The sequence below is a fragment of the Nicrophorus vespilloides genome, unplaced genomic scaffold, assembly GCF_001412225.1.
Source record: "Nicrophorus vespilloides isolate i.1.1-1 unplaced genomic scaffold, Nicve_v1.0, whole genome shotgun sequence".
In the NCBI taxonomy this organism is placed as follows: domain Eukaryota; kingdom Metazoa; phylum Arthropoda; class Insecta; order Coleoptera; family Silphidae; genus Nicrophorus; species Nicrophorus vespilloides.
In genome coordinates this window covers 180340-207982 of record NW_017098176.1, presented here as the reverse complement: position 1 = coordinate 207982, position 27643 = coordinate 180340, and the positions used below count along the sequence as shown (strand labels likewise).

The following is a 27643-nucleotide window of genomic DNA, read 5'->3' as shown; positions in this document are numbered from 1 at the left end:
ACTTCAAGATAATGAAACTGAAGACGTGACTGCGAAAATTGTAAAAATAGCGCGGTCAAACGCGATTCGTGCGCTCCAAGTTGTGTTCGGCGTAGAACTGTACAAGCTGCCCAACGCAGAGCCCCAGATTCCTCACGAACTTCCCCATATCTCGCATAACATGCTCATTTTTGTTGTGCGCCTCCATCCCAAGCACGTAGAAAAAGTCATCTCGATTGGGCGAAAATTTGCACATAATCTACAAATTAATTATTCAAATAAATAAGTTTTAATCATAAATTTGTGAGTTTACGTTAAATAATTGCGTCCCCATCCAACCATGATATGGTTCCAGTGTCTCCAAATAAGCCACCTTCAGGAAATTTGACAGATTGGTTTTACCTTCGACATCTGACAAAACACATTCCAGGAATCTCTGCATAAAATGCAATCCTCTAACACATTAAATTAATCAATCATAAGTTATTATTAAGATAAGAGTAAAAAGAACCTTCTCAACCACTGCAAAGCATCCGTTACCAAATTTTCCCCCTCATTCTTTTCACTGAGTATCATATCTTCTAAATAAAAGTATTTGCTCCGATCCTTCTCGAATTTCGCGTTCAATTTCTGTAAGAAAATTAAATAATTGACAAATATTTTAGGTGTGCTTGTTGTATATTTACCACTATGTTGCCATTCATATCGTATCTCACAGCTGCAAAGACTTTGCCCATTTTATCTGCAGTCAAATGGAAAACGAGATAAAAATTAAATAAAGCAGGCGATTGTTTTGAACAAGCGAAGACGAACCGACTAAGGCAACAACTCCTCGAGCTGCGTCCAGGAACTCTTCGGTGGCAATCCTTCCGTGCTCGCAGTAAGGGAAAGGCGGCATCGTCGTACTGAACACCGTGCTAACATCTTCGACGGGTAAACCGTTGCAATCGCCGTTCGTTACGGACATTTCGCAGACGCAACAACCCACCACGAACAGCACCTCACAAATGTCAGAGAAGGGGAAAAACAATAAATAAGTTGTCAAGATTACGTTATTTGGGTTGCATATATGAACCGTCGTCTTTTATTACTGCGTCTATATCGCTGCTTAGTTTCTTTTTAAATAAATAGTTGAAAACTTAATAAATCTATCCCATGAGCTGCTCCCGGATGGCCCATCTTAAATCTGAATGACTTGACTCGCCAGGTATCTTCAATTTCTTCCATTCAGTCTGATACTTCTGATACAAAGCCACTGGATCATTTTTGTGTACTTTTGTTACCAATTTAGGCCTAATAACTAAAAATAATTGATTTTATTAAAATAACATTGAACAAATTTAATATTTTACTTACATGATGATTTTGGTCTTAAAGAGCTGCTGGTTGTAGGCCTCTTTGGGCTCAGTGGTTTCTCACAAGGGAATGTAACTGCTTCAGTGGTGAAAGTTCTCACTGTGCTGGGAACTGCCACTGATGAAAGGGAAGATGAGACTTGTACTGAAGCGTTTTCCATTCCAGGCATTGGGTTCCTTTTAATTTCTAGTGAAATAGTCTTTTTAGGTGCTACAATTCTCGCTTTTGAAGCAACCGTGTCCGTTCTATATAGATCCTCGAACACATTTCGTTGCGGAGGTGCAATCCTCAACCTCAAATTCTCTAAAATTTCGCTATCCTCTGACGGACACGAGCTCTCTGTTCGATTGTGACTATAACCCGGACTCACGTTCTCACTATCGCCATCATAATCTTCGTAACTATCTGAGTTGCATGTCCTATCATCAGTCTTTCTTCTATCATACTTCATTACTTTCTTTAAATCTACAATAAAAAAATATAAAGTTGGCTGTTGCAAAGAAAGAAAGAAAAACACAACAAATTTTGTTTCTTCATAGATAAAATAATAATTGTTTTGCAAAACTAATAACAACAGTATTACCTTGCATAAATAATTTTAAATCCTGAGCGCTAATCCCTGTGTATCCGAGTTGATTGAGGAACTTAAGCACCTCTCGCTTATCCATGTTTCTTCAACTACAATAACAAAAACAATAAAATCTTCTGTCCTGATGGTGAGGTTAAACGTAAACCGCCAGCAGCTGCCAAAAATTCAAAATTTTCAAGAGTAGTTCTAATGAACCAACGCAACCCATTGCACATAGTTGCAATGACTTACGTATTTGTTTCTTTTTAGGAGAACTTTATTATTATTACAAAATATACATGCAAAACGAGTATTTTTTAAATGTGTTACGTTTTAGCTAATTAAATTATGTAGGAAAGGGTAATTTATAAATTTTAAATAATGCATTTCTACATAAAATATAAATATTACTGAAAAAATAGGGTTCCAAGAAAATTGATCGCAATAAATTTGTTCGAATGGAAATAGTTTTTAAGATTATAGTAGTTCAGTTATTACATATAAATATTATTATTTTATTAATATATAAATATTATATTGTTTAAAATACAAAATATGAAAATACCCATATCACCAAATTGTTTGTATGTATTTTTAAAATACAAACCCTACCCAGCTGTTCGTGAACCTAAGGCAATAGCGACCTCGTTTAACGAATACCTCTCATTACTGACTTAACGAGTGATGTTTCGCATAACATGTAACAAGGAGCATCGCGTATTGCAAAGGAGGTTTTTGGTGACCATAGTGTCAGATTAACAAACATTAAGTAACAATATATCAAGCCAGACATCACAAAACGGCTAATATTATGAATTATATAATTTCATAGATTATTGAATTATTAGCAAATATTTGCATCAGTTATAAATAGAAAAAATTTCAAGATTTTATTTCCTTAATCTCAAGATTAGTTTATATCCCACTCCTCTCATTTATGGTCTTGATGCCAATAAGCGCTCAAGTGTAACTTTTATATTTGTATCCTATGTATGTGTCAGAAATAAGAAAATAAATGATTTCGATTTTTCTTTTATTTCTGCAAATCGAATTCACATTCGAGATAGGTTCATTTTACGATGGAAAAAAAAGGTATTTGAAGTTCTCGCTATATTTGAATTCAGGCGCTAAAGTTAGTTAAATATGAGTGGTGAAATTTTCATAATCTGAAATTGGCCGAGCTCGTCAACCCAAGCATGGAGTTCGATAGAAGAGCGGCTATTATAGAAAGCCTTCGTGCCGGAATAACGCCCGGGTATCCAAGATCGACTGTATATGACATTGTGAAGAGATACAGGAGTACGATGATGGCTCTACCACTTCGGCGAGGAAAACACATGCAAGGACTCCAGAGATCATTCGAAGAGTCCAAGACATGATTTTGGAAAACCCGGGGATCTCGCTACGGAAATTGGCCTCCGTCGCATCGTTCAAGAAGATCTCAGATGTACCACCTACGTCTTCAAGATCAGCTAAATGCTCTCCGAGGCCGCCAAGCTCAAAAGAATTAGCTGCTGCAAGTTGCTTCTTTGCTCATTATAACATGAAGCTGCTTAAGGTCGCATTAAGTTTTTCTCTGATGAAAAAATGTTCATCCTGGATGCCAAAGTGAACAGGAGGAACGACCGGTGGCTCGCCAACAACCCCAAGGACACCCTTGAGGTGTCCTAATAGTCCCGACATAAACCCTCTGGACTACTACGCGTGGAGACAAACCAACAAGTCTAGGCACCATAACTTCAATACCCTCCGGGCCGCTATGGAGGTAGAGTCAGAGCCTTGATCCGTTGAAAATAGCGTGCTCGCGCTTTTGTGCGAGGATCGAGCAGGTGATAGAGGCGCAAGGTGGCTATATAGAATGAAAGTTCTCAGCAAGGATCCTTTATATGAAATATAAATGCAATTTTTGGTATCATTGTAAATAAACTTTTTTTTTGTTCGGATTCTAACGGCGCACCCTGAATATATAATTTTCTTTGAATAAACTTTATACATATTTTTCTAGTTTTTTTCAGCATCTGTTTAGTTATAACTTCTCTCTTTACGTATCTAGGTCATAAAGCGAGGTATATATGTAGCTAATTGGATTATAGATGCAACCAGTTTCGCGTACAAATATTAACTATAATTTCTACTAGGATTTGGGTTTTCAATAAATATGATTATTGTTGTTGGGGAAAATTAGTTTTTCTTGTAACAAAAGCAATTACAAACAGATTACTTTATTAAATAATTACAAAATAGCTTATAAAAATTGTTTGTTTTGTTTTTTTCTTGTTTGTTTATTAAATCTCCTATCCTCCTTCTCCTCATAATCATATGCATCAACATTATTCCATCAATTATCTATTCAATATTATTCATTTGTTTTGTAGCACCCGCCATCTAATAAATACAACATAAATATATATATTTACATAAAGTTAAATACATAAATATATATATATGATCTACGCTATTGGCTTTGAAATTAATTGACACGAAAAAATATGAAAGAAATCAAAACCTACTTCTACATACATCAAGGATGAGAATGAGAGAGAGAGAGGTGATTGCACATCATTTTCTTTTAGTAGAAACAAAACCACACAACTTTTGATCTAACAATAACACATCCATTTCCAATCCTAAGCAATTTAGATTTTGAAATTAATAAAATCCAATCAAAAAGAAAACAAAATTTAAAAAAATAATAATAATTGATTTAAAAAATATATATGATATATAATATAAAACTATAAACTCGTTTAGAGTAAAAAGAACCTAAATCTAGAAGAAACAAAACTAATAATTTGATGCTTTCGCTAAAAGTAATTGAAATAATATAAAAGAAAATACAATCATCACTGAAAAAAGTATTTGATTGATATATAATAAAAAAAAAAAAGCAAAACAAAATCTCTCTCAATTCAATTAATTTAGACACACTTGAAAATTGAAAGAAAAAAAACTTAAATACAAACTATATTATAAAACATTTATGTATATATTATATAAAGAAAACTTTTCGTTTTGCAAAACATATTTCTGAACACATCATCATTAGTATTAGCTCTCAACTCGATACAAATGTCTTATGACTTATGTACACTTGGTAAATGTTGTTGCTGTTGCAAAAGAAGTAAACGCGCGGAAAAAGAAAGATAGAGAGAGAAAAATTACAAACGTATTGCTTTCATTTCCTTCAACCGAAAACATACAACTAAAAATTAATAAACACGTAATAAACTTGGAAGAACTTCTAAAAACCACACGATTATTATTTAATATACGTAATATTTTCTTTTTCATCATACTTTTGTTATTTTTCTTGTTTCATTGTTATTTTTTAGTAATAATAATAATAATCATAATAATTCACTGAGGCGAGGCATTTAAAAAATTTTCTTATAGTAAATATATATTTCTCGTTTATATTATTCATTTAATTATTAATTAATTTGTTGTTTCGCTAGTTCCTTTAAATTTCTTTTTGCTTTTTCACTCTTACATAAGCATTTTTTCTCATCATACACATCTCATTTTAGCACCTTTTCGATTTTCTTTCCTATTACAACTCATTCCATCGAATATAGTAAAACATCGATAAACAAGAAACAAAAGTTAAATCTCTTCTTCGCATCTACTTTTAGGCACACGAAATCAGCTGATTCGGCACGTGGCGAAACCGAAGGGAAATTATCCGAACGCGATTAACAACACGCAATTTCGGGGTCAGTTGTTAACCGCGACCAAACGTAATCATTATAATAATAATAAAAGAATCAAACATAAAAAATAAACGAAGAAAGATAAAAACCCGCAATATTCCATTTGCTTTTCGCACGCAAAAACTAAAAAAAAAATTGACGTTCAGAACAAACGATGATCAATTAGTTATTTAATTATTGGTAACGTTATTATTATTAATTATTCTCTTTTCACTAAATTAATTAATGGACTAAAATATAGTAATTATTAAATCGAAAATCATAATCACGTAAGAACTTACATCAATTTTTTTTTCTGGTTTTTGTTTTATATATAGAATATATATATATAGATTTGTATAATATAGTTAATGTTATTTTCTTCGCGTCATCGGAGTCTATGTACGAGAAGCGGGTGGCTTCTTATAAACGTGCGTTCGCACTTATTATTTTCTTAACCCTATTTTTTTTTCATTGTTTTAATATATATTTGTAATAATAATAGTATTTAAATTATTAATTTCTCTTAAATTATGATTTAAAATATAATAAAAATTAACTATTACTGAGGTAGACCGCTTACATCCATCATTTCCTCATTGGCATCGTCCTCGATGTGCTGGTGTTGATGTTGCGCCTGGTCGTGCATCGTGAACCGCCCAAACTGTGGACCCGAAGGACCGGCTCCGCCCGCAAAGTCGACCCCGCTCACGGTGGGAGGGTTCTGTTGCGTCGGCATGTGCGAGAATTGATTGTGGATGACGTTGGTGTGTTGCGAATGATGCGGATGGTTGTTGATTTCGGCCGAGTTTTGGTTGGGCAGGTTAAGACCGAAATGGTGACGTAGCGGGGTGTTCTTACGCGGTGACCTTGCCCTCGGAACTTGCGGACGATACATGCTCTCCAGTACGGAGGGAGCAATGTATGTGAATCCCTATATATTGTATAATGCTTGTTGCAGTGCGAGTCTCATAGTAACAATACAAATCATCACTTACCTGAAATATCATGTTGACGCTTTCGCTGAGTGTGGATTCAACCGGCGAATCGACGGGCGTCTGTCTCGTGAATTTAGTATCGAACTGCGAGACGTCGTCATCGCTTTGCAGGCACGGCTTGAACGGTGGATCGAGTTTCCTCTTCAACACGTCATCCCAGTTGATGTGCTTGAAGTATTGGTGCTGCTTAACAGCGTGGGCGTCATGCGGAGACGTGCCTAGCCTCGCGGCAACTTGTCTCTTCAGCAACTTGCGAATCAAATCACGAGCATCGGAAGTCAAGTAGGGTGGCAGATAGAGCTTACCTTTGAGGATGCGCTCAATAGTTTTCTTTCGGTTTTCCGCAGTGAACGGAGGCTGCACAGGTCGAAAAGCATTAGAATCACAACGACAAACAAAACATTTTCATTTACTAACCGCCCCAGTAAGCATATCATACATGAGGGCGCCCAATGACCACCAATCCACCTCTTTACCATGTCCACTGCGCGTCAAAATCTCCGGCGCCCTACAAGCAATAAAATCAGTTCACAAATACTAAGTACAATTAAATATTGTAAACTCACATGTATTCAATGGTGCCGCAAAAGGTGTGGGTGACGATGCCCTCCTGGATGTGCTCTTTGCACAGTCCAAAATCAGTCAATTTCACATGGCCCTGGGCATCGAGCAATATGTTTTCAGGCTTTAAATCTCTATATATAATCCCTTGTAAATGTAAATGTTCTAAAGCTAAGATAATTTCCGACAGGTAGAAACTGAAATAAGCACAGCAAATAATTTAAATGAAACTTGAAGCATAGGAAGGCAAGCAACGAACCAAGCAGTGTCCTCCAGGAAAATACCCTCACGTTCCAAATGCATAAACAACTCTCCACCACTTAGGTATTCCAGAATCAGGTACAACTTCCCACCTGTCTGGAAGGCGTATATTAAATCTACTATGAACGGATGCTGAAACGATACATTTAATGATTTTTTTTTATTATCTCTTAATTGGGCAAATGTTACCTTGACCTCCTCTAGGATATTCCGCTCTGCTTTGGTGTGCGCTGTATCTTTCTGGTTCCTCACAATCGAGGCCTTCCTCAGCACTTTCATCGCAAATATCTTGTTCGAATCTTTTCCAGAAGTCTTGCACACCTGAAAAACTTTACCATAACCGCCCTTACCGAGCACTTTGCGTAACTCGAAATCATGCGGCCCTGTTTTATCATGTCCTCCGGGATTCACGATCTGTTCAGTAAGCGGAACACGTTCCAAATCTACCGCTCTGGAATAATTGCTATGTGTATTTCACAGTAAGGTTAGTTAAATGGAATTGCAGGTAATAATTGAAAAAAATAAAAACAAAAAGAAGCAATGAAATGATAAGGATTTGATAAATCAGTTTACTTACTCAAGGAGCATGGTATTGACATCTGGGTTCTGGTCATAGCCCCCCTGCAACAATGACAACAACAACATCCATCAGAAAGTGATTTTCAATAGATAATCACTCACATATGCAAGTGCATATGTGAGAGAGACAGAAAATGTAGGTAGTGTATTTACAAACATTTTATTTACATGATCAAGTGACCTTGGGTACAAGTCCAGCTAATATAGGACAATCACTTGTTTAAAATCGCCATTGAAGAACACTAAGATGTGAGCAATTGCCATATACTGTATGAGACGGTTCCATGATTTTCGGATATATTTTTTTTTTCTTCAATTTAATCAACCATATGAAAGTGTTTTTATTTACCTCCTCGATGTCGATGGTATCGTCGTCGGAATCGTCGACCTGGGCCTCCTCCGCAGCATCGTGCAGTTCAAACTCGAAAATCCCGGCCATTGTTTACAAACAATCGTTGGTACCAACGGGCATGGAGGCGCCCCCCTTGAATATCGCCCACAGAATTATGTAAGCACAGCTGGCCCTGGAAGACCGTCCGTCCGTCGCGGCTGTACTTTGTCTATTATTATAGACCCTCCTCAGTTGATGCTATTTCAGAGTCAGCTGTCCAGAACACGTGTACCTTTTCAGATATTCCTTAACTTCTTCGCTCGGTTATCGCCTCGTGTGATGGGTAGTGTGGTAAGCACGTATTTCGCAATGGAATGAATGTGATTGTTAATACGACAGGCATAGGTTATGTACATCCCTGGAATTCACACCAGGTTCAACAACACATGCGACTTAAATGTCACCAGGGAATCAATACCAACAACATCAAACAAACTAAAATGGCTGTAGTTCAAATGAACCATAAAAGTTGTCTTATACGGACATTTATTTACTAAAATAGAGTAATTAAAATATTTTTTTTTTAATGGTCAGAAACAATTCCCAAACGAAAATCAATCATCTTCCATTCATTATATAAATCATTTATATAATTTAAGCTGTAACTTCAATAAATTGCTTTTTTGGCCATTCTTTTAAAATTTAATTTAAATAAAATTGTTGAATAAACACCTTTTTGGATTTGTTATTTATAGTTAATGAATTAACTTTGCATTGCAATTTGCATTGTGGAAATGGTATCAACTGAAGAGTTGGTATGTTTTCCAAATTTAAAAAAAAATTGTACTAACAACTTATACAAACACAAAAAACTTCCTAATTATGGAACTCAAACAACGTCTAAAATTCCTTTACATGTGATTAAATAAGAACAATTTGTATAGTCCAACATGTATCTTACTAAATCAAATGTTGTCATTTTATGTCATTAGTTGCTATTGCATAATTCTTTGATGTTATTGTTAACAAGGAAATCAACAAAATATGAAATAAATTTATTTTAAAGATGTTAGGCAACCAGCCGCACGCGCTCTTTTAAATTTGAATTTTGTTGACAACATCGATATAGACTTATTTGAATAATATTAAACTCATTTATCAATAATATTTATTACATTAAGTTTGAAATGCTAATATTCAATGATGTTGAGTTATGTATCATAAAATATGTACGCGGGTACGCGACACGTCGGCGACTGACCCTTTAAAATAAAATTTTAACATATTATATTTGCTTATAATAATAACAATATTTTTTAGCCAGATAATATAACATAATATAAATATAGCAAAACGAATATGTTAAAATTTTATTTTAAAGTGTCAGTCGCCCACTTGTCCGTCGCCGACTTGTCGCGTATCCATGATTTCATATGTTTTAAATGAATCAACATAGGATGGTATTTTTTCAATATAAATATCTTCTACTGCTCTATCAATTCATCCCTTGACATACCAACCAAACTAAAGGGTAATTCCTCTTTCCTGGACAGGTTATTATCTCCAAATATAAAACGAAAATATTCAAACTATATAATTTAAAAAGGTGGTACAATGACCAGAATAAATTAAATGCTTAATAAACTTGTTTATTAGTAAAATTAAATTTTATGTGAAACTTAGGTAATTAATGGATTTAAAAATTATCCGTTGAATATTGTATATTACACTTAATTCATTTATCTTCTGAACTTTTCTTTGTTATAATTTTTATCTTGTGTCTGTATTGAGAAACAATAGGCGTTTTGCAGTTTATTGTTATCTAATTCAGAGGTTGGTAGTAATGGAGGAAGTAACAACAATAATATCATATTTATCTCACATAATCATAATACAATTATAGTCAAATACACGTAATTATAGTTAATAATAATAGTTAATTAATGGCCATAATAATAATTATATGTATATAGTTAGTTGAGATTGAAAAAATATGTATATGTCCACTTTAGCAAACAACCTATTTTTTTAATATATTCATGTATATATAAATGCGCGTAATTCGTCTTCTCTGTAAGTTAAGTACACTTTCTCTTATTTTCCTTGTTTAATTTAATTGTTAGATAATTAATAAAATTATTAATAATGTCATTGGTAAGTAGCGAAAATTATTATTTCTTTGAGTTGTTTAAATTGGCGACATTCGTTTTTTTTTCCCTGATCTGCACCATCTACGGCGGCCTAGAAATTAAAAACAACAACAAAAAGGAAACAATTGTCGAGTGTCACCATTCTTTTGGAAATGAATAGTGTCTGTGGCGGATGGGTAAATTGGTGGTATCATAAGCATTCGTCGCGGTGGGCGCGTTCGTCGTCCGATTCGTCGTGTTCGTCATTCGTAAGCAAAGGACTACCGTCGCAGCAGATCTTCGACTTGCTGCCCCTTTGACTGCTCGGATTCCTGGGAAAATTGGGCACGAAAGTTCCGCACGGGGTGTTCGGAGCGGAGCGCGAAAGCCACCCCTTGGTGGTCTTCAGAATGCCGCCGCCCGATTTGATTGACTGCTGCTGGTGATGATTGTGGTGTTGTTGGTGCGGATCGTGGTGTAAAGGCATGTAGAGCGTCTTAGCTTTGGAGCGACTGAAGTACTTCTTCTGGGGTTGCTGTTGCTGATGTTGCAGCTGCTCGGGAATGGGACTCTTATGTTGCGGCAGCTGCTGAATCTTATCTAATAGCTCGCGCATCTCTATCGTGGGGCTGGTGGCACGCGGCGGGGAATCCGGTGTGCCCAAGTTGGCCAAACTACTGATATCCGAGCTGGTCATGCTGTTGGTCACGCTATAGCTCTGGATCATATCCGTCATCTGCGGATTCGATTGGGTGGCGGCCAGCTGCGTGGTGATGCTTCCACTGGGTAGGCATACGGATAGGTTCAGCAGGTCGGAGAAGTTGTGCTCCTCTCCACCGCTTTCTGAATCGGCGCTGTGCGTTTTCGCCTTGTTGAAGATCAACTTTCTGCTGAACCTTGCTGGAGTTGCTGGTACTTGAGGCTTCGGAGGCGCGGTCGTCGCGGCACTCTCCCCCACCTCCGGAACCGTCTTCAGCTGATTGGCGCTGCTACTGCGCGAACACAGATTGGAGTGCGTACGCGACATTGAACTAGGAGGCAGAGGAGGCGGTGGCGGTGGAGTAATAGTAGGCGTTACAATCGCAGTTGGTGGAGTTGGCGATGAAGCGAACGTGCAGTTCTGCTTGTGATGATGGTTCACCTCCTCCAGGCTACCCGTGCATGAGTAAGGCGGAGGAATGACAGTATTGGCCTCGTTGCTCGCGTTGCAGATGAAGCTGGAGCTGAGCGAGTCTATCGTGCTGGTGGCGGACAACGATCCTACAGGCCTCACGATGAAATTCCTAAAGTACTGCACCATCAGATAACCCGTAGAGGAGCCATTGCTCTTGACCACCGCGTCCCCGTTGTAACTGATTACAAGCGGGTAGAGATCGGGCTTGGAGGTGACCTGGAAATTACCAATTTTACCAAAAGCAAGAATATAAGTGGAAGTGAAACTGACCTCTGCGTACGGTGGTGGAGCCTGATGGAAGCTGCTGCATCTGCTGTACTGCGGCGGGACGTAACAGGAACCGTTCGAATCTGGCTCCGAAGCTCTCTCATCCCTGCCGTAGTCCCTGCAGCAGAACAAGGCGAAATTGGAACTGTGCCGACGCCACAGCGAACACGCGCACAAGATTCCCACAAACGTCGTCGTTATCGCCACCCAAAAGTACCTGAACACCAAACATAAGTACCATAAGATTATCTTATTCTTGCCAAGTAAAAAAAATCATTATTATCATGCCTTACATCTTGAATCACAGTTTTTTTTTTATGTAGAATTACACTCACATATAACAGCCCTGAAGAATATTATAAATTAAAAACTAACGCTTCTTTTTAACATATTACATATTAAATTTACTAATTAAGTAATTTTACGTATTTGCAAATCTATAGAGTGACAAAAAAAATCAACTTATTTCCATTTTGATCAAGTCTAGCAATTCAAGTAGTAGTATGTATGTAGAAATGAATCATAAAAATCAATTCATATTTTTTATGTGAAAATCAAAATATAGCAACAAAGTACATTTTTACATAAATGATTATATAAACAAGCGACATACTAGAATCAAAATAATTTGTTGAATTTAATTATTGTATCTGAAAAAATGAGTAACAATAAATCTCAATTTAGATAATTGCATGATGAAACTTTTTAATTTAATAGAATATATTGTAGAAATATATTATAAATAACAATATTTTAAAATTATTCAAAAATTTGTTCTACATATTATATTTTGAAAAGCTTTCATTCTATTGTAATACAATTTAAGATTTCTGATAATTATGTCTAAATTTTATTTAATTTAGCTTGATAAACATAGATTGACAAACAAAGATTGATAAACATATTTTTGATTCATTATTATTAAACATTATTATTGGCCACAATAACCGAAGACTTTCTGCCCACTGATTCAGTTTGCTATGAAAAGTATTATTAATACTATATTTATAAGAAAGCTTTCACTGTTAAGTTTCGTTATTAATGAAGGTTTATAATGTATTTGTATTATATTGTTGTAGACATATTTATAAAAATGAGTTAATTACCAGTGTCCGACGAATTGCTGTTCACTGCTAGTCGGCATCGTTGTGGTCTTGTAGATGGGCATCTCCTCAGGATAACAACATCCTTGCCGGCAACAATCCTTCGGCGGGTGGCAGATGTGTCCCCCATCGCAGATCCTCACCTACCCAATATGAAGAACGAAAATAGATGAACCGGACGAAATCGAGCGAGAAATAGGGAAGCCAAAAAAAAAACAGAGAGAGGAAATACAGAGATTAGTATTAATTGCCAGAAGAGGAAATTGAGTCGCGCCGCACGCCATCGATCCCTGGCGGCGACCGCGGAGGAAGCAATTACCGAAGTCATCAGCGGTTCCGGTTCCTTGTTCCGCTCGAAACACGACGACCGTCAAACATGCGACTGTTAATCTGCAACGAAAAAAAAAACAAGAAGAAAAATAAAACTTTCAAGGTATGAAAATTTCAACTAATGATTATCGCAATCATTTCAACTATCTAATCATGTTTTTAAATGCGCATTTTTTTTACCTTAAATAGATACTTCAGATGTGAAATTGTAAATGTAAGGAATACTATTAGTTAAGGGAAATTAATGGTGGATGCGCCTGGTCGTAATCATAATGATTCTGAAAATGAAATGAAAGTTTCATGTATATTCGATTATATCGTAACTTGATATGCGAGGGGATCCTTTTAACCCAAATATCTCGGAGTGTTTATGTTTTCGCTGGAGGGGTTGTTGAAGGGGAGGTTTGGAGAGAAGATTGGCGCCTGACTGTCGCCGCAGCTCGGGGAGAGAAACTTCGGTCATCATCATTATCATCATCAACATCATTAACTTCTAATCAAGCTCTCCCCGCGCGCGCTTTTTTATTTTCGCAAAAAAATAAGGGTAATGACTAAACAAAAAATATGTTGGATGGAAGAGTGGAAAAAGAGCGCAATTTATTGTTATTTCGGCGTGTTCTCAAGGTTCCTGGCGAATTTCCAGATGGGTTAAGTTCAAGCTCGCAGCTAACCCTCCCCCCACCACGCGAATTGATTAATATCACCGCCGTACATGATTTAGAAAGTGATGAATAAGTAAAAAGAGACGGTTTTTCTTTGTTGTTGCTTGTAATAAGGGCACTAAAACGCACTGATCGATTTATTTTTGCTCTGTCGCGTAACATTGGAGCGCCGCCGCCACCGTTCACCCTCGCTTACGTAGCGGTCGGTTGCACAACGCGTTTTCATATCTTAAGAATTTATATAATATATAGGAAAATGTCTCTCACCATCGGCGTCCATCCGATTTCGCATCTTCATCCACTATTTCGCATCCGTCGCGACGGTTGTTCTTCGATCGACGCGGGCGTTGGTTTCTCTTCCGGGTTCGCTCATCACTCACTTAACAACTTTGTGAATTGAAGAGGGTTTATATTTATGCAGATTGTGATACTTGTTTTTTTTGTGGAGTGGGGGAGAGGTGCAGGTGTAGCACGTTGGATTATTGTTTTTCAGTGTTGCAAGGCGAACGCCATCACCGTTATCCGCGTCGCACACGATTGTGTGGAGCGCCGACGGCGGCAGAATCGACGCCGTATGAGCGCGGGAGGGGGTGGGTCGGGGGTTGGCGGGGCGCGCGCCGCGCACTGCAGACGCGTCGACGTCGCAATATTTACATAACGCACGCACCACCCGCGCATCGCGTTACAGAAACCAATTAAAATTAAATTGTCGTGCTGGAATTAATTCATAAAAACTTAATTTGTATCATACAAACTTGCATATTAACTATCAACTACGTACTGTTAATTCTTCTTGTTACACTAACAGTTTGCAGAAAGAATATATTTTGAGATAGTAATGAACTAAATATGATACATCCGACCATTGCTCGAAAAATATTGTTTTGTACCGTATACTGTTGTTAAATATTTTCTGATCTTACAATCACCAAAACCGAGAACATTCTATATTCTTAGCTTATATTGAACTCCACATAAAATTTACGAAATATTAGATTATATGTGGATAGTTGTATAGTCTTTAATTTAATAACTTGCTATTGATATTCAATGTTTTATTGTACAAAGTAAAGTATGTGTATAAACACACAATATTAGAAAAAAAACACGTTGATTAACACTGTGCAATATAAAATACATTACTTTATTTTAATGCAGTATAGTGAAAAAAACAACTTTTCACGTTTAATTTCGAATAATAAATTTAAATCTGCATCTGCATTTCGCGCAACTCGAGACAAATGTATCTCAGGCGTGACAACTTACTCTTACAGAAAATGTATGGTATTAATCAGACAGTAGTAAAAGAAAAAATTGAGAAAATCGATTTAATTTTTTTTATAAGATTTCTTTCTTAATAAAACGATATAATTGATTATGTGAATAATCAAAAATAGTATAGTAAATGGATTTTGTAGAATTTCGTTATAATCTCTAATTACACTGACATGAGACAAATGTCGTTCAGGCGTGACAACTATTAAACACAGATCAAAATATGACAAATTATATATACAGTGGAACCTCGCTTAACGTGCACCTCGCATAACGAGCATTTCGCTTAACGAGCAAAATTAATTGTAAGAAAAATGACTTGCTTAACGAGCGACGAATCACTTATACGAGTAAAATTCCGAAAATTTGGAACGGATTAAACTTGTTAATCGAGGTTCCACTGTATTTGACTTCTATCTCAGTCAAAGTGAGGCGTTAGACATAGTATTTTCCATAACTCGTTTTACGAAAAAATAAGTTTTATTTCCTTCGAATATCAAATTGAAATAATATGTATATGATTTTGTGTTTTGACGGCAAAGTGTATGATTTTTATTTTATCGAGTACGTTAGTATGAATGTCTTGTACGTTTAAAATAATGTGGAGTACTTTTATATGAATTTATAATTGTATGTTGGAAAACGAATGAAGAATGAAACGAGCGACGTTAAGTGAGGTTCTACTATAATTTACAAAATTCTCATAATATTTTATTTGTGTTAGCACTTTTAAACTAATATATAGTCATCAATTATTTACAATACAATACTTATTTAACTTACCTTATTTATGAATTAATTTACTTAATTTCTGGGTACATATTTCTATTTAATAAATAATTTTTAGGGCTAAGAATGGGATGTGATAGAGGGGCGCCGCAAAAATTAAAGAAAAACTGCTATTAACATAAAGTTCGTCCTGAGATAGAAATTCTGACAAACCCAAAAAGTTTCAGAACCTCTGGTTTAGCCAGGTATTCAGCAATATCCCCCATAGTGCGCTAATATATCGAACTGTTTGAAACAAGACTAATCGAGGAACTAAATAAAATACACCGGACTAAGTGTATTAAAGAAGAAAAACGATCATTTACGAATATAAAAATAATTTTGTGTACAATTTTTTTTTTGGAATTTATATACATTTTGGTTAATTAAAAAATAGTTTGTTTTCAAAATTTCAAACCGGACTATAGTAAATCCGCACTGATCGAAACCGGACTATGCAAAGTATTAATGTATATTCTTACAATACACTGATGAATGCAAGGCTTAATAAATATTAATGTATTAATAAGAGATAATTACGTCTGGATTTTTGTTAGAAATTATTAATTTTCCTCGAACTACCAACTTAAACAAATTTATATTTATATGTATTTCTTCGAACAGTAGCTAAAGAATGGTCAACTATAACAAGAAATGTCAATATTTTTTGATCATACTTCTATGATCAAGTTGTGATAAAAATGTCATTTATATGGAGAATGCACTGTAAAACAAATTTAAAAAATATAAACTTTTCAATATTGTAATTATAGATGTCAATTGTTCCAAGATCTTTTTTTTTCATAACTTCTACACAAATTTCAAGCGTTACTTGATTATTCTTCAATGTTGCTAGAAAGAAAACGTTATATTTTTTTTAATGTCAGTTTGACATGTAAAGTCATCATAATCAAATCAAGTATTTTCCAAATTAATCTTATCCAAAAACGTAACTTGGAAGTTCAACCAAATAAATTCAATTTGCATTGTTCATTAATAGAAGTTATACAATTATATTTTTTTTGTCCACCCCGTAATCTCAAATTTGATATTTTTTTGTAAAAATTTAAACTATTTCGAATGTAAAAGTTTCTGAAGATGTGAAAAAAATTTGATCAAATTAAAATACGTTGGTCTCGATTTGTGACTAAGTAACTACGGAGAGCATTGCTTTACTTAGCTGATACAATTTTTAGATAAATTGTTTATTTTATATGACTGTAGAGTTAAGTAACTAATAAAATGTTACAAATAACTTAAAAATGTTTTTTTTTGCATTAAAAGATAAATGCATTTCACATAATCGATTATATATTTTTTTTAAATTTTATAATGAAAAATGATTATATGCATCATTATTAGATCATTTAGAAAAAAAAAGAACAAATTATTAATTGTCAAATAAAATAGTCATAAAAATATCAGAAGTCAAAGCGGTTGTAAATGAAATACAAAGAAGTAATTATAACTTTTAGAGTTCAAACTCAAAAAAATATGTTTTCATTTCCAGTGGAACTTCGGTTTCTGAACATAGAAGCAAATACAAAGAACCCACAGATTTCCAAGTAGATTTGCGGGTTTCAAACAGAATTTCAACTCATAAATAGCTAAAAAAACACAAATTATCATAAAATGTTTTAAATCTTGCGTTAATTTTGGGACACCCTTTATATGAAAAAGTAGAACTTGATATAAATACGAGGATAATGATCGATTGAACTGAAACCCTTTAAATGACATCAATTCATTAAAGTGTAATATTAATTTTGGTTTAACATGTACTTTCAAATTCTTTTTTTCATAATTTGTATTAATATTTAAAAAAAAAAGTTTGTTAATGTTAGGAAAAAACAGTTTTTAAAATCAGAAGAAAAAAAAAAGTTTTTTTTTGTTGGGTTAAAACCCAGATTTTATTAATTTTTATTTAGTAATAAAAAAAAATAAATTTGCAAATGTATTAAACAAATAATGGAGAATATTTTCATTATTGCACTGTTGTATTAAAAAACAAAGGAATTATCCTTAAATGTTTATAATCAATCCGATTTTACTTACATTTTTTGTTTTATACATTTGGAAATTGTAATAAGCAAAATAACAATATTTTCGCTTCATTGCTGCAGTTGCGTTGAAGTTCGTCTCACCGGTATATTATTATACTTCTGTTGTTTACAAACAGAAGTTTAATGAAATTTATAATTGCTTTATCCCATATTTTTCTGAAGATAAAAATTAGTACATTAAATATAATTTAGTACATTAAATTAATTTAAATAAATAATCAGTACGTTTTGTAGTTAAATTAAAAGTACGTGGTGTTTAAGAAAATAGTGGAAAATATCCGAAAAGGATCGAAGATTCACTATTTCGAGAAGTTAGTCGCTGAAATTTAGGCGCTCCAAGCGTTTCTTTAACTCCAACTCCTCGTCCACGGATTCCCTGTTTAATGATTAAGAAATTGTTTAATAGTTGCTTACAATTATAAATAAACAATTTTCACTTACGATTCGTCAATTTGTTGAAGGAGGTACTCGTATTTATCTTGGATCAAGGTCTCTATCGCCATGTCATTTTCAACTAAATCGTTTTGTTGGCTTTCTCTACTCATCTCCAGCTCCTTGATGACTTCAGCATTCTGTCGCAGCTCCTCCTCGGCTTTCTTCTTCTCGCCAAGCAGCACCTGCAACATCTCTGCGTGCAGCTTCCGATTTATCTCCATTTGAGCGGAGACGCGCTGGAATTGCTGCGGCGATGACCAACTCTCCAAATTTTGATCCTTGTAGATATCATCGTGTTTTTCATACGCTGCAACAACAAATACACAGCAAATTAAACATCACTTCAAAAAATGTTGCATAATATAAATTTAGAAATTTCAAATCACCATTCTCAACTTGCTCGTTCTGCTCCTTTCGCATTGAAGTCATTTCGGCGTGATGCAACTTCTCCGCGCTTTCAACGGATTTTGCGTGTTCCTTCCTATTTTGCAGACGCACTTGCAGAATCTCGTCCAGCTCTCTCTGAGAGTAATTTTTTATGGTTTCTGCCTTTCTTAGCTCCTCTTTCCATGTCTTCCTCAACTATCAAAACAATTATCATAATATTATCATTTCCTTCATTAAACTTCCCTATACTAAATACTCACGTAATACTTCAATTTATATAATTTCTTCGATAAACGCATGTCGACTGCTGGTGAGTGAATGATATGTTCCTGCAGTACTCAAACCCTTTTTATATACTGATCTGCGCACGCAAAGGTAGTTTTTGCAAATTTTTAAGGGTTCTTTAAAATGTTTGCAAAGAAGGGGAAATTCGTCATTAATACTATATTTTCGTTGGCCGTTGCAAATTCAGTTTCACCTAGTACCTAGAACCTTTAGTGCAATAAAACCTCACTCGATACGAAAATATTTTAATGGTTTCTACCTGCGCAGCAATAAAAAAATTAGTTTTAATTCTTTGTAAAAAATATTACTTTAAATCTATATTTTCAAATTTTTGCTAATTAATATAAGAAGGAAAGGTTTTTTTTGTAATTATTTCAGTATTTTTGTTTTAAGTTTATATAATACATAAGAAAACATTTATCGTTTATTGTAGTCTCATTTCAACTGCTTTTTTAAACTTTATTTATATAATATATTAATCTTTGCCTTACAACTTTATACAATAATTATAAATAAATACACGAAGAAATAGAAAGAAAAAAAAACGGCGGTTATTTTTATTAATTTCGGACAGGGACTATTAAATCTCTCCTTCTTTCTTCATCTTTTGGTACTCTAAACTTAATGGATAATATAGTAATTAGTGAATAAAAAATAATACAATATTTATATATGTATAAAAAACAAAAAAATAACCTGCGTATTAAGATTTCATCTAAAAACTATTTCCTTTTTTTATTATTATTATTATTCCGATTCATATATACGTAATTACAACTTTTTTTTGATTTCTTTTCTTCCAACATAAAAAACAGACTCACTCACGCACGACACAAGCACACGTATCAATCTTCCACTATCCGTTATAAACTTATCGAGAGTGCACGTAACAATAATATAAAGGGTAACACAACAAATGTTAAAAAAGAGGACAGAGCGAGAGAGGTTAACGTGATTAATAATAATACTGACAAGTTAAGGAAAGTAACAAAAAAAAAACATGATAATAATAAACAAAAGTGATTGATTACACAAGTTGGAGAATGCCGAGAGATTCAAGCGAGGCGATTAAATAAATATAGCAAATTTGGTTGAATATCGATACAGAGAGAATTGTAGAGGGATCATTCTGAAAATAAACGTTGAAGGGCCTTTCAGCTAGACGGAAAGGATTTCAGCGATCCTCGAAACAAGGGACGGGGTTAATGTAGAACGGCGAGTAAAAAAGAGATTTGAGGTTAAAATAATATCCTTGGAAACGATTTGTTTCTATGGTATTAACAAAAAAAAGCGCGCGCGAGGCGATGTAAGTACGAAGATGTTTTGGGTAAGAGAACGCGTTGAATCTCATCGGGCGATTATCCGTTTATATTATAATATTTGATTACAAAAAAAAAACATCTAAACAAAACACAACAGTAATCTTCACAACCTATTTCCAAAAAAAAAACTAATTATACTAATTAAAAAAATAATAATAATTAAATATATATGTATATGTATGTATATCAGATGTACAAAGGGAATTCTCTTTACAATATATACAAGCACACGCGCAATTCATTATTCTCTTCGTCCAAGTAGTAATAATAAATCTCTATCTATATATATATTTAAACGTTAATAAGTTAATGTTTATCTCACAGTACGGCCACTTTTTTTTATAATATATTCTTTTCATATTTCTGTTCAGCCCCGCCCATGAACGAAGAAAATAATTATAAAAATCTGTATGATAGAAATAATTAAAGAAAGTACAAAAGGTTAATTGGGTAAAAAAAATTAAAATATCGTGTAAATACAATATAGAATTAAAGGAAAGTTAGAAGTCGAGGAGTTCGTCTCACAATTGGCCGCTTGAGGAGCTTGTGGAGCAGCACTCGTCGTCGACGTCGTCCTCCTCTTCATCGTCCGAGTTACTCTCGGCGAGGTGTTTGGGCAGAGGCAGCGTGGGTCCATTTTTCTGGCCGATCTCGCTCGGTAGCGATGGCAGCATTTCTTCGCAGTACTCGTCGTATTCGGTTGGAGTCCAGAACTTGTGCTGCTGATTGGGTGTGCTCGATGCACGGTCGCTATCCCACATGAAGATCTCCTCGTGTACTTCTCCCGTCCTTTCTTCGGAGTGAACGGCCCTCGTTCTGGCGACGACGCCGTGCAACGAACCTCCTGACAGACTCTGCGTCAGAGGATTGGACTTAATGCGTGGCCTCTTGTTAGCAGGAGACTTGGTCGGCGTGTTCTTAGGTGGAGTGGCATTCCTGAAACTCCTCCTAACGATCCTCGATGCGACCACGTCAGGACTCTCGTCCATCTCCAGCACGTAGCTCACCGAATCCGACTTCTCTACGACGCCTTTAACTTTCGGAGAACTCGGCGGCGAAACCTCCTCCGGATCAAGGTCGAGAGAATTCCTCGACTTGCGCGATCTCGTCAACGAACTCGGACTCCTCGAGCCGAACGAGTTCTCGCGGAACGAGAGTGTGCGCTCGAAAGAAGGCTTCTGAACGGTGTACCTCTCATTGAAGCTGGCGCTCAGCTTGTTCCTGCAGAAAGCAGAATCCGCCTCTTCAATCACCTTGTGAACGATCTCCTTGTTCTGCTGCAACTTCCACGTCAGCTCCTCGTTGTACTGCTGGATGCGCTTCTTTTGATTCGACTCTTCCTTGAACGACTCATGCAATTTCTTGTTCTCCGTCAGCAGTTGACTAAAAATAACAACAAATATTAATTGGTAATTACAAAAAGAATAACAATAATAACGTACTGTTCAGAATCGTTTTTCCTCTCTAGCTGATGTTGCAGATCCTCGCATTTGGCCAACAATCCGGAGATCTTCTCCTCGGCTGCCGGCAACAGATCGGCCTTCTGTGTGGCTTCCGCCAAGGCTTTCCTCAACTCCGCGAATTCGGATTGTTTCAGTTCGAGCACTACTCGCAGCGATTGCACTTCCTGCAGACTGTTGTCGGATCCCCCGTTACGCGCGGATGCGTACAACGCCTCGTTCTCTTCGCGCAACCTGCAGATTTCCTCGTTGGCCACCGTTAATTTCTCCTTATGCAGAACCTCCCGCGCTTCGTAGTCCCGCCTCAGCTTGTCGCTCTCGCCGCGCTGCTGTTCCAGTTCCCTGATCCTCATGTTTCTCTCGTCGATTTCCTCGCGGATGGCATCGTTCTCTTCCCGAAGGATATCCAACGATTCCACGTGTGTTTGCCTCAGCTTCTCGCACTCCAGTTTCAAAGCTCGGATTTGCGATTCGTGCTGCCTGCTTAACGATTCCCTCAACAAATCCCGCTCGTGCTGATGCAACTTCTTCACATCCAACTGTTGTGCATTTACTAAACAAAGAAAAAAACATTTAAATTTTTGTTCGTACTTCCCAAAAACGACTACTTGTTACATTATACTTAAAAATAATTGTCACATCTATAGATTATTTGAGGTCTTCTAGTCCAATCATTCTCAAAGTATGTGTAGACCCATACCCTTTTTTCAAAAAGTGCAAAAGGGGGTCGCAGACCAAAAAGTTTAAGAAATAGCATAATCTAATATTTTAACTAATTCCAAAATGTTTTTTTAAGATGTTTTTTGAAGTATCAAAATGAACAAATACTATAATCTAGTTATATAAATCACCATAAGAAATGCAATTTCTGAGAAAAATTTAATAGCATAAAACAAAATTCAATGTTAAACATCATATAAAAGAAACTAAATAATAATAAAGAATATTACAATACTCAGAAAAAACAGAAAAAATAATCTTATTCTTTTTATTACTTTTTTTGCGAATAGCAAAATTTTAATATATTGAAACGAAAATGAATATTTAATTACTTCTAAACATTTTTATTGGCAAAAAATATTGAACAAAAAATGTAACAAAAACAAAATTAATTGATATTTAACGATAATGTCGGTTTTATATTTTTATCATTTAAAATAATCTATTTTTGAGCAGTTTTTGAATATGCGAAAAATAATAGGGGAAAAAATGTAAGGACTTTATTTGCAACATTCCAAATATATTTCTGTTAACAAATGTCATGAGATGTGCAAAAGTGAAACTTTTTATACACCATATCGTGAAACATCAATAAGTTTTAATATGTAAGTTATTTCAAATTTAAAAAGAAAAACTAGACGTCCCTCAATTTACGCGAATTTCCGTTCCATCTTAAATCTAATAAGTATAGTATTGCCTACTTACTGTGTACATAATAATATACAGACTGATTATAACGTCTGAATGTTTAAATAATGAAGTATATGCATTATCTTAAGCAAGTTATAATAGAGAGTTTTTGCAAAAAGTTCACAGACAAAAATGGACTACGTTATTTATTTATATTTTTTTTCCGCGTAAATTTAGATCGCGTAATAATACGAATAAATTATGTTCGAATTTACACGTAATAAAAAGTCGCGCGTAAATTCAGGGACGCCTATAGTAACATTATTAGAATTACTGAATTTCATGTTTACTGATACGTGGCAATGAAGAAACTTCTATTTACATGAAGTATTTTTTATACAAGAAAATAATATCATATTGAGAGGAAAGTTGATTCAAGTGAATATCAAATGATGAAAATATTAATAAGAGATAATATAATAAACAAAATGACATTGACAGAAAGGCTGACCTTTGCCTACTAGGACATGGTATAAATATCGAAAACAGTATTTTCTAATCAAAATAGTGATATTGTCAGAAAAATGTATAATCGTTTGTCGTCCAGGAACGCATCCTAAATGAGATCTTATTGTCGAAACAAATATGCTTTAATTATTCGATTAGAATATATACTTACTTAGTGAAATTTCATCGCGATGCTTTTCAATGAGGTGGGTTACCTCGACGCCGAACCTGATGCGCTGCTCTTCCAGCAACTCTGACCTCTGCTTCCTCTCAGCGTTCAACGCCTCCTCCAGCTGCGTGCACAGCAATTGCGCCTCCCCAGCTTCCGTTTTCACCCTATAGATTTCCTTTCTCAGACTCGGATTGCTGAACGCGTCCAACTGAAACACCGCAAAAAGAAAGACCAACAATAAATCATCGTATCAAACGTTTTCGCAAAGCGCATCGATGCTCACATTGAAGACGAGATGTTGGACGAGTACGGCGAGAGCTTCCGCCGTCTTCGGCTGCGGTTTCTGGGGTTGTTGGTGGTGGTGTTGTTGCTGCGGGGGCCGAGCGCCGGGCGACACTCGACCCCCCTTCACTGTAGCTCTTCCAATTTCTACAAAGAAACGTCTGAATTAGCGACGATAATCGATTGCAATGAATAAAGATGCGAAAACGGAATGAGAAATATTTATGAAAGTCGATTTTCCTCCACGCCGTTTATTTAGAAACTCTCCGGCGGCGTGCGTGCATGCAATACCATCCTCTACGCTAGTTGGCGCACGAGAGAGCCGATTGTCTTTTGTAATTTTCACCATTCTTTTATTTCATATACACACGTATTCCATCCGTTCGCAGCACGAGGAAAATAAATTTTCACCATAGTGAAAAACCTTAACTCTTTGTTTTGTTATAACAAGCAACAAAAGAACGAAATTGCCGGAACGTAACAGACTCTTCTTACATATTCAAAGTTTAATTTAATAGCAACAACAACAAAAAATACGATTATCAGTAATTGTTCTTTTTTCGATTCAAATTCAGCCGTTCCATTCACTTTAAAGTTTATGAACTCGGCGAAAAGCGCACTCATTAAAATTGGAAACGACGTAAAGTGGAGCGCGCACGCAAAGCAATTACTCTCCTCGGATCAACTATATAGATCTGCGACGTTTTTTCTTGTTGCTTTTTAAGATTTATCACTTATTGTAATTTCATCGAAAAATAAAGTAAATCTGCATGAATAACGAAGAAGATTTCACCGCTTTCGAGATGTTATCCGAAACAGTAAACTACTTAAGAATTAGTATAATTTCTCAATCAACTGGAAAACAGTTAACCGGGCAAACATCGATACCCATTAAAAAAAAACTTGTTGATTTTTTTTTAACGCAAATAACGGATTATTGCGAATTTGATACATTAAAGTAAACATGACTAAATCATATAGTCATAAAAAAACAGTTGCGCTTTCTTTTTTTTGTATGCTTTGATAGGTGACCGATCCTCCGGTTTCGGTCTTATGTAATCTCCATGATATTGATGATAATCATCCGTTTCCTGCGATTAATAAACTCGCGCTTTGCACGCTTTTCCCTTTCCAAACGGACAATTCAATTAGCAACGTATAAATACAAACGTACGTGGAGGATGCATAATCTCCATGAATACCATATATATAAAAAAAGAATAACAAACAATGGTTTCACATTTGACTTGCATAGTTTTGATACCAATGAGTACATCATAATTAAACTACTTGAAATTCCTATACAAATATATTAAATTCAATAAAACGTTTGTAAATTTAGCTGCACGAAAGTTGGCCGATGGTTCCAAATACGACATGACATCATCTACTATTTTATAACGGCGATGAAGAAAAAAAAAACAATCGGAGAAAGATTTAGTAAAGAAAATAAATTGTAAGCAATGCTGTTTTTTTTTGTCTTCTCTTCTCTCATTTAATTTTGTGTTTCGAAACAAAGTGCAGAAGAAAACGACAACAGTTGTCGACTTTTCCATAGAAACTCTCATCAGCTGGACGGCAGCCAGATGGGTTTCTGGGCCGAATCGCGTCTGGCAGTTGGATGGAAAAAAAATGCACACGCAGATGAAGAGAAAGAAAGAAAATAAAAAGGTAACAGACAACAACCTGCGAAACATATTTATTACTCCTTTAATTGCTTATTAGCAATTCAAGAAGGTGAAGGAAAAAAAAAGAAGAATCGCACCGGACGTGATTTGTTTAAGAAACGAAACGCACCTGAGAAAATGACGATTATATGACATAAGCCTACTTAGAAACGACGATAAGCAAAACAGAAGCCGGTTGTTTTATTTGTTGGTTTCTTTCAAAATGAGATCGAACGCATCATAATCGTTTTTTTTTATTTGAGAGACCACCAATTCGCAGAGCGTCGAAAATGTATACGGTTCGAAGAAGGTTTATTATTCAATACTCGATAATCCATTCTGCTTAAAGAAAAATAGAAGAGACATGTTTGAAAACAAGAATAACTACTTCTTATTTGAGGTATAGAGAACCTTTCCCTTCTTTCCACAATAAATAATTCCGAAAATAAATAAAGCCGGATTATTTAATTTACTGCATTGCAATAAATCCAAAATACTGATCTTGAAAGCATTACTTAAATATACTAAATTACCGAGTGACGACGAAAATTTGTGCGCACCTTTCGGTTACGACAAAATACACACGAAAAAAAAAGTAGTAAATTCAATTACCGGAAGCAGGATAAAACGAAACAAAAGACACTCGCCTATGAATGGGCATGAGAGAGATAGGAGATAAAAATAAAACCACAAAGAGAGATTAAGTCAAATTCCGGAAGCCATTGTTTTCCGCGACAAAGCGGACCGAAAAATGAGAGAATTTTAATACAAATATCATTAACATTAGATGATTTCCGTTTGCTAATTTCATCATTAATTGGTTGTTTGCATATTAGTTAACTCGATATTAAAAAAAAAAAAAAATCTCTAAATTTAACCATGACCACAAAATCCGAAGCACGAAGGTTGCGAGTTCGAAATTGGGGAATAGAAAAGAAAAATTTCCGGAGCAGGTAAATAGTAGTAATTGGTGGTATAAATAAGCTTGTAAAATACTTTTTTTGTAAACTTAATTCGATATTTGCGGAAATCGATGATAGTTGTTGGCAATAGTGCGGAAGAACTATTTTTAACTATTTTAGTGGATTTATATGAGAAAGTGGCCGTTGGCCAGCGTTCGGGAATTCGCGGGACGCACGAACAGGACTATTTTAGCATTGAACGAGAGCAACGGAGAGAGAGGATGATTTGGCTATAGTAAAGGAAGAAAAAAAAAGGCGTTTGCGTAACGCATACAACGTTGAGGAGGCTCGAACTTAAATTTCCCTCAATTAACTCTAATTTAAACGTCGTTCGTTGTTGTAGTTGGTTGTTTTGTTTGTTCTTGTTTTCCCATGGCTACCTTGGCTATCGACTAGCATCGTCAGCACATCGGCAGGGACTGATGGATCCAAAGGAGAGGAAACACTACACCCGATAAACGACGACGCACATTTCCAGGCACTTGTTAGGACAACGGAAACCAAACAAAACACTCATGGAGAGAAATAAATTAAAAAAAACAGAAGAGGAAAATCGGAAAAACTGGCAAGCGCGTTACGAAAACGGCGGCCGGCCTGGCAGTCGGACAGCCCGCGACTGAGTGGAAAAAACAGCGCACTTCGCGGCAGCTTGTGGCATCCGCTTTGAACACGAAAATGGAAAACAACAATAATAAATAAATTAGCAAAGAAATTTTTATTT

General features: G+C 35.4%; 7 protein-coding genes across 12 annotated transcripts in view; 1 reads left to right on the top strand and 6 right to left on the bottom strand.

Moving 5' to 3' along the window:
- Positions 1 to 29, top strand: part of LOC108561809 (transmembrane protein 17-like) — a 605-nt gene extending 576 nt beyond the window's left edge. The window contains exon 4 of the mRNA XM_017919878.1: positions 24 to 29. Coding sequence (XP_017775367.1) covers positions 24 to 29 — 6 coding nt within the window. The remainder of the gene's footprint in view (positions 1 to 23) is intronic.
- On the bottom strand, positions 7 to 978 carry LOC108561823 (pleckstrin homology domain-containing family A member 8). Its single transcript, XM_017919900.1, has 5 exons — positions 793 to 978; positions 666 to 721; positions 491 to 609; positions 293 to 434; positions 7 to 238 (listed from the first exon to the last, which is right to left on the bottom strand). The coding sequence occupies exons 1-5, from the start codon at positions 944 to 946 to the stop codon at positions 56 to 58; spliced, it is 654 nt and encodes a 217-aa protein (XP_017775389.1). The 5' UTR covers positions 947 to 978; the 3' UTR covers positions 7 to 55.
- A 48-nt stretch (positions 979 to 1026) lies between these two features.
- Positions 1027 to 2071, bottom strand: LOC108561822. The gene is made up of 3 exons (XM_017919899.1): positions 1919 to 2071; positions 1336 to 1800; positions 1027 to 1279 (listed from the first exon to the last, which is right to left on the bottom strand). Exons 1-3 carry the CDS (start codon positions 2001 to 2003, stop codon positions 1128 to 1130), a joined length of 702 nt encoding a protein of 233 aa, XP_017775388.1. The 5' UTR covers positions 2004 to 2071; the 3' UTR covers positions 1027 to 1127.
- Positions 2072 to 5887: 3816 nt separating this feature from the next.
- Positions 5888 to 8782, bottom strand: LOC108561831 (ribosomal protein S6 kinase beta-2). Of its 2 annotated transcripts, none has more exons than XM_017919912.1 (8): positions 8341 to 8782; positions 7990 to 8033; positions 7602 to 7875; positions 7411 to 7544; positions 7157 to 7348; positions 7008 to 7098; positions 6591 to 6947; positions 5888 to 6526 (listed from the first exon to the last, which is right to left on the bottom strand). In XM_017919912.1, the coding sequence occupies exons 1-8, from the start codon at positions 8428 to 8430 to the stop codon at positions 6155 to 6157; spliced, it is 1554 nt and encodes a 517-aa protein (XP_017775401.1). In that variant the 5' UTR covers positions 8431 to 8782; the 3' UTR covers positions 5888 to 6154. The 2 variants fall into 2 exon arrangements, with proteins under 2 accessions (XP_017775401.1, XP_017775402.1); XM_017919913.1 differs by having other exon boundaries at positions 5889 to 6526; positions 7602 to 7863; positions 8341 to 8781.
- A 1558-nt stretch (positions 8783 to 10340) lies between these two features.
- LOC108561810 lies at positions 10341 to 14584 on the bottom strand. Of its 2 annotated transcripts, none has more exons than XM_017919879.1 (5): positions 14255 to 14584; positions 13315 to 13385; positions 12999 to 13138; positions 11896 to 12109; positions 10341 to 11841 (listed from the first exon to the last, which is right to left on the bottom strand). In XM_017919879.1, exons 2-5 carry the CDS (start codon positions 13321 to 13323, stop codon positions 10663 to 10665), a joined length of 1542 nt encoding a protein of 513 aa, XP_017775368.1. In that variant the 5' UTR covers positions 13324 to 13385; positions 14255 to 14584; the 3' UTR covers positions 10341 to 10662. The 2 variants fall into 2 exon arrangements, with proteins under 2 accessions (XP_017775368.1, XP_017775370.1); XM_017919881.1 differs by lacking the exon at positions 14255 to 14584 and adding an exon at positions 13506 to 13525.
- Positions 14585 to 18324: 3740 nt separating this feature from the next.
- Positions 18325 to 19308, bottom strand: LOC108561816. Its single transcript, XM_017919887.1, has 4 exons — positions 19176 to 19308; positions 18915 to 19110; positions 18535 to 18835; positions 18325 to 18469 (listed from the first exon to the last, which is right to left on the bottom strand). Exons 1-4 carry the CDS (start codon positions 19212 to 19214, stop codon positions 18406 to 18408), a joined length of 600 nt encoding a protein of 199 aa, XP_017775376.1. The 5' UTR covers positions 19215 to 19308; the 3' UTR covers positions 18325 to 18405.
- Positions 19309 to 20223: 915 nt separating this feature from the next.
- Positions 20224 to 27643, bottom strand: part of LOC108561821 (CAP-Gly domain-containing linker protein 1-like) — a 41790-nt gene continuing 34370 nt past the window's right edge. For all 4 annotated transcript variants that reach the window (XM_017919897.1, XM_017919896.1, XM_017919895.1 and 1 more), the window contains 4 exons: positions 24295 to 24440; positions 24012 to 24219; positions 21965 to 22535; positions 20224 to 21905 (listed from right to left, as the gene is read on the bottom strand). In XM_017919897.1, coding sequence (XP_017775386.1) covers positions 21044 to 21905; positions 21965 to 22535; positions 24012 to 24219; positions 24295 to 24440 — 1787 coding nt within the window. In that variant the 3' untranslated portion in view covers positions 20224 to 21043. The remainder of the gene's footprint in view (positions 21906 to 21964; positions 22536 to 24011; positions 24220 to 24294; positions 24441 to 27643) is intronic.

Excerpts from the sequence above, each read along its gene's own strand:
- LOC108561810 (XM_017919879.1), bottom strand. Across the intron at positions 12,110-12,998 it reads CAGCAATTCGTCGGACACTG|GTACTTTTGGGTGGCGATAA; the intron begins GTAATTAACTCA and ends TTTGGTGTTCAG. Across the intron at positions 11,842-11,895 it reads CTCCACCACCGTACGCAGAG|GTCACCTCCAAGCCCGATCT; the intron begins GTCAGTTTCACT and ends GGTAATTTCCAG.
- LOC108561816 (XM_017919887.1), bottom strand. The coding sequence starts at position 19,214 with ATGCGTTTATCGAAGAAATTATATAAATTGAAGTATTAC. Across the intron at positions 18,836-18,914 it reads GAACGAGCAAGTTGAGAATG|CGTATGAAAAACACGATGAT; the intron begins GTGATTTGAAAT and ends TTGTTGTTGCAG. Across the intron at positions 18,470-18,534 it reads CTTCAACAAATTGACGAATC|GGAATCCGTGGACGAGGAGT; the intron begins GTAAGTGAAAAT and ends ATCATTAAACAG.
- LOC108561822 (XM_017919899.1), bottom strand. The coding sequence starts at position 2,003 with ATGGATAAGCGAGAGGTGCTTAAGTTCCTCAATCAACTCGGATACACA. Across the intron at positions 1,801-1,918 it reads TTTAAAATTATTTATGCAAG|ATTTAAAGAAAGTAATGAAG; the intron begins GTAATACTGTTG and ends TTTTTATTGTAG. Across the intron at positions 1,280-1,335 it reads TTTAAGACCAAAATCATCAT|TTATTAGGCCTAAATTGGTA; the intron begins GTAAGTAAAATA and ends AATTATTTTTAG.
- LOC108561831 (XM_017919912.1), bottom strand. The coding sequence starts at position 8,430 with ATGGCCGGGATTTTCGAGTTTGAACTGCACGATGCTGCGGAGGAGGCC. Across the intron at positions 7,876-7,989 it reads GTCAATACCATGCTCCTTGA|CAATTATTCCAGAGCGGTAG; the intron begins GTAAGTAAACTG and ends AAATACACATAG. Across the intron at positions 7,099-7,156 it reads TGCGGCACCATTGAATACAT|GGCGCCGGAGATTTTGACGC; the intron begins GTGAGTTTACAA and ends TATTGCTTGTAG.
- LOC108561823 (XM_017919900.1), bottom strand. The coding sequence starts at position 946 with ATGTCCGTAACGAACGGCGATTGCAACGGTTTACCCGTCGAAGATGTT. Across the intron at positions 722-792 it reads AGGAGTTGTTGCCTTAGTCG|ATAAAATGGGCAAAGTCTTT; the intron begins GTTCGTCTTCGC and ends ATTTGACTGCAG. Across the intron at positions 435-490 it reads GCTTTGCAGTGGTTGAGAAG|AGGATTGCATTTTATGCAGA; the intron begins GTTCTTTTTACT and ends TTAATGTGTTAG.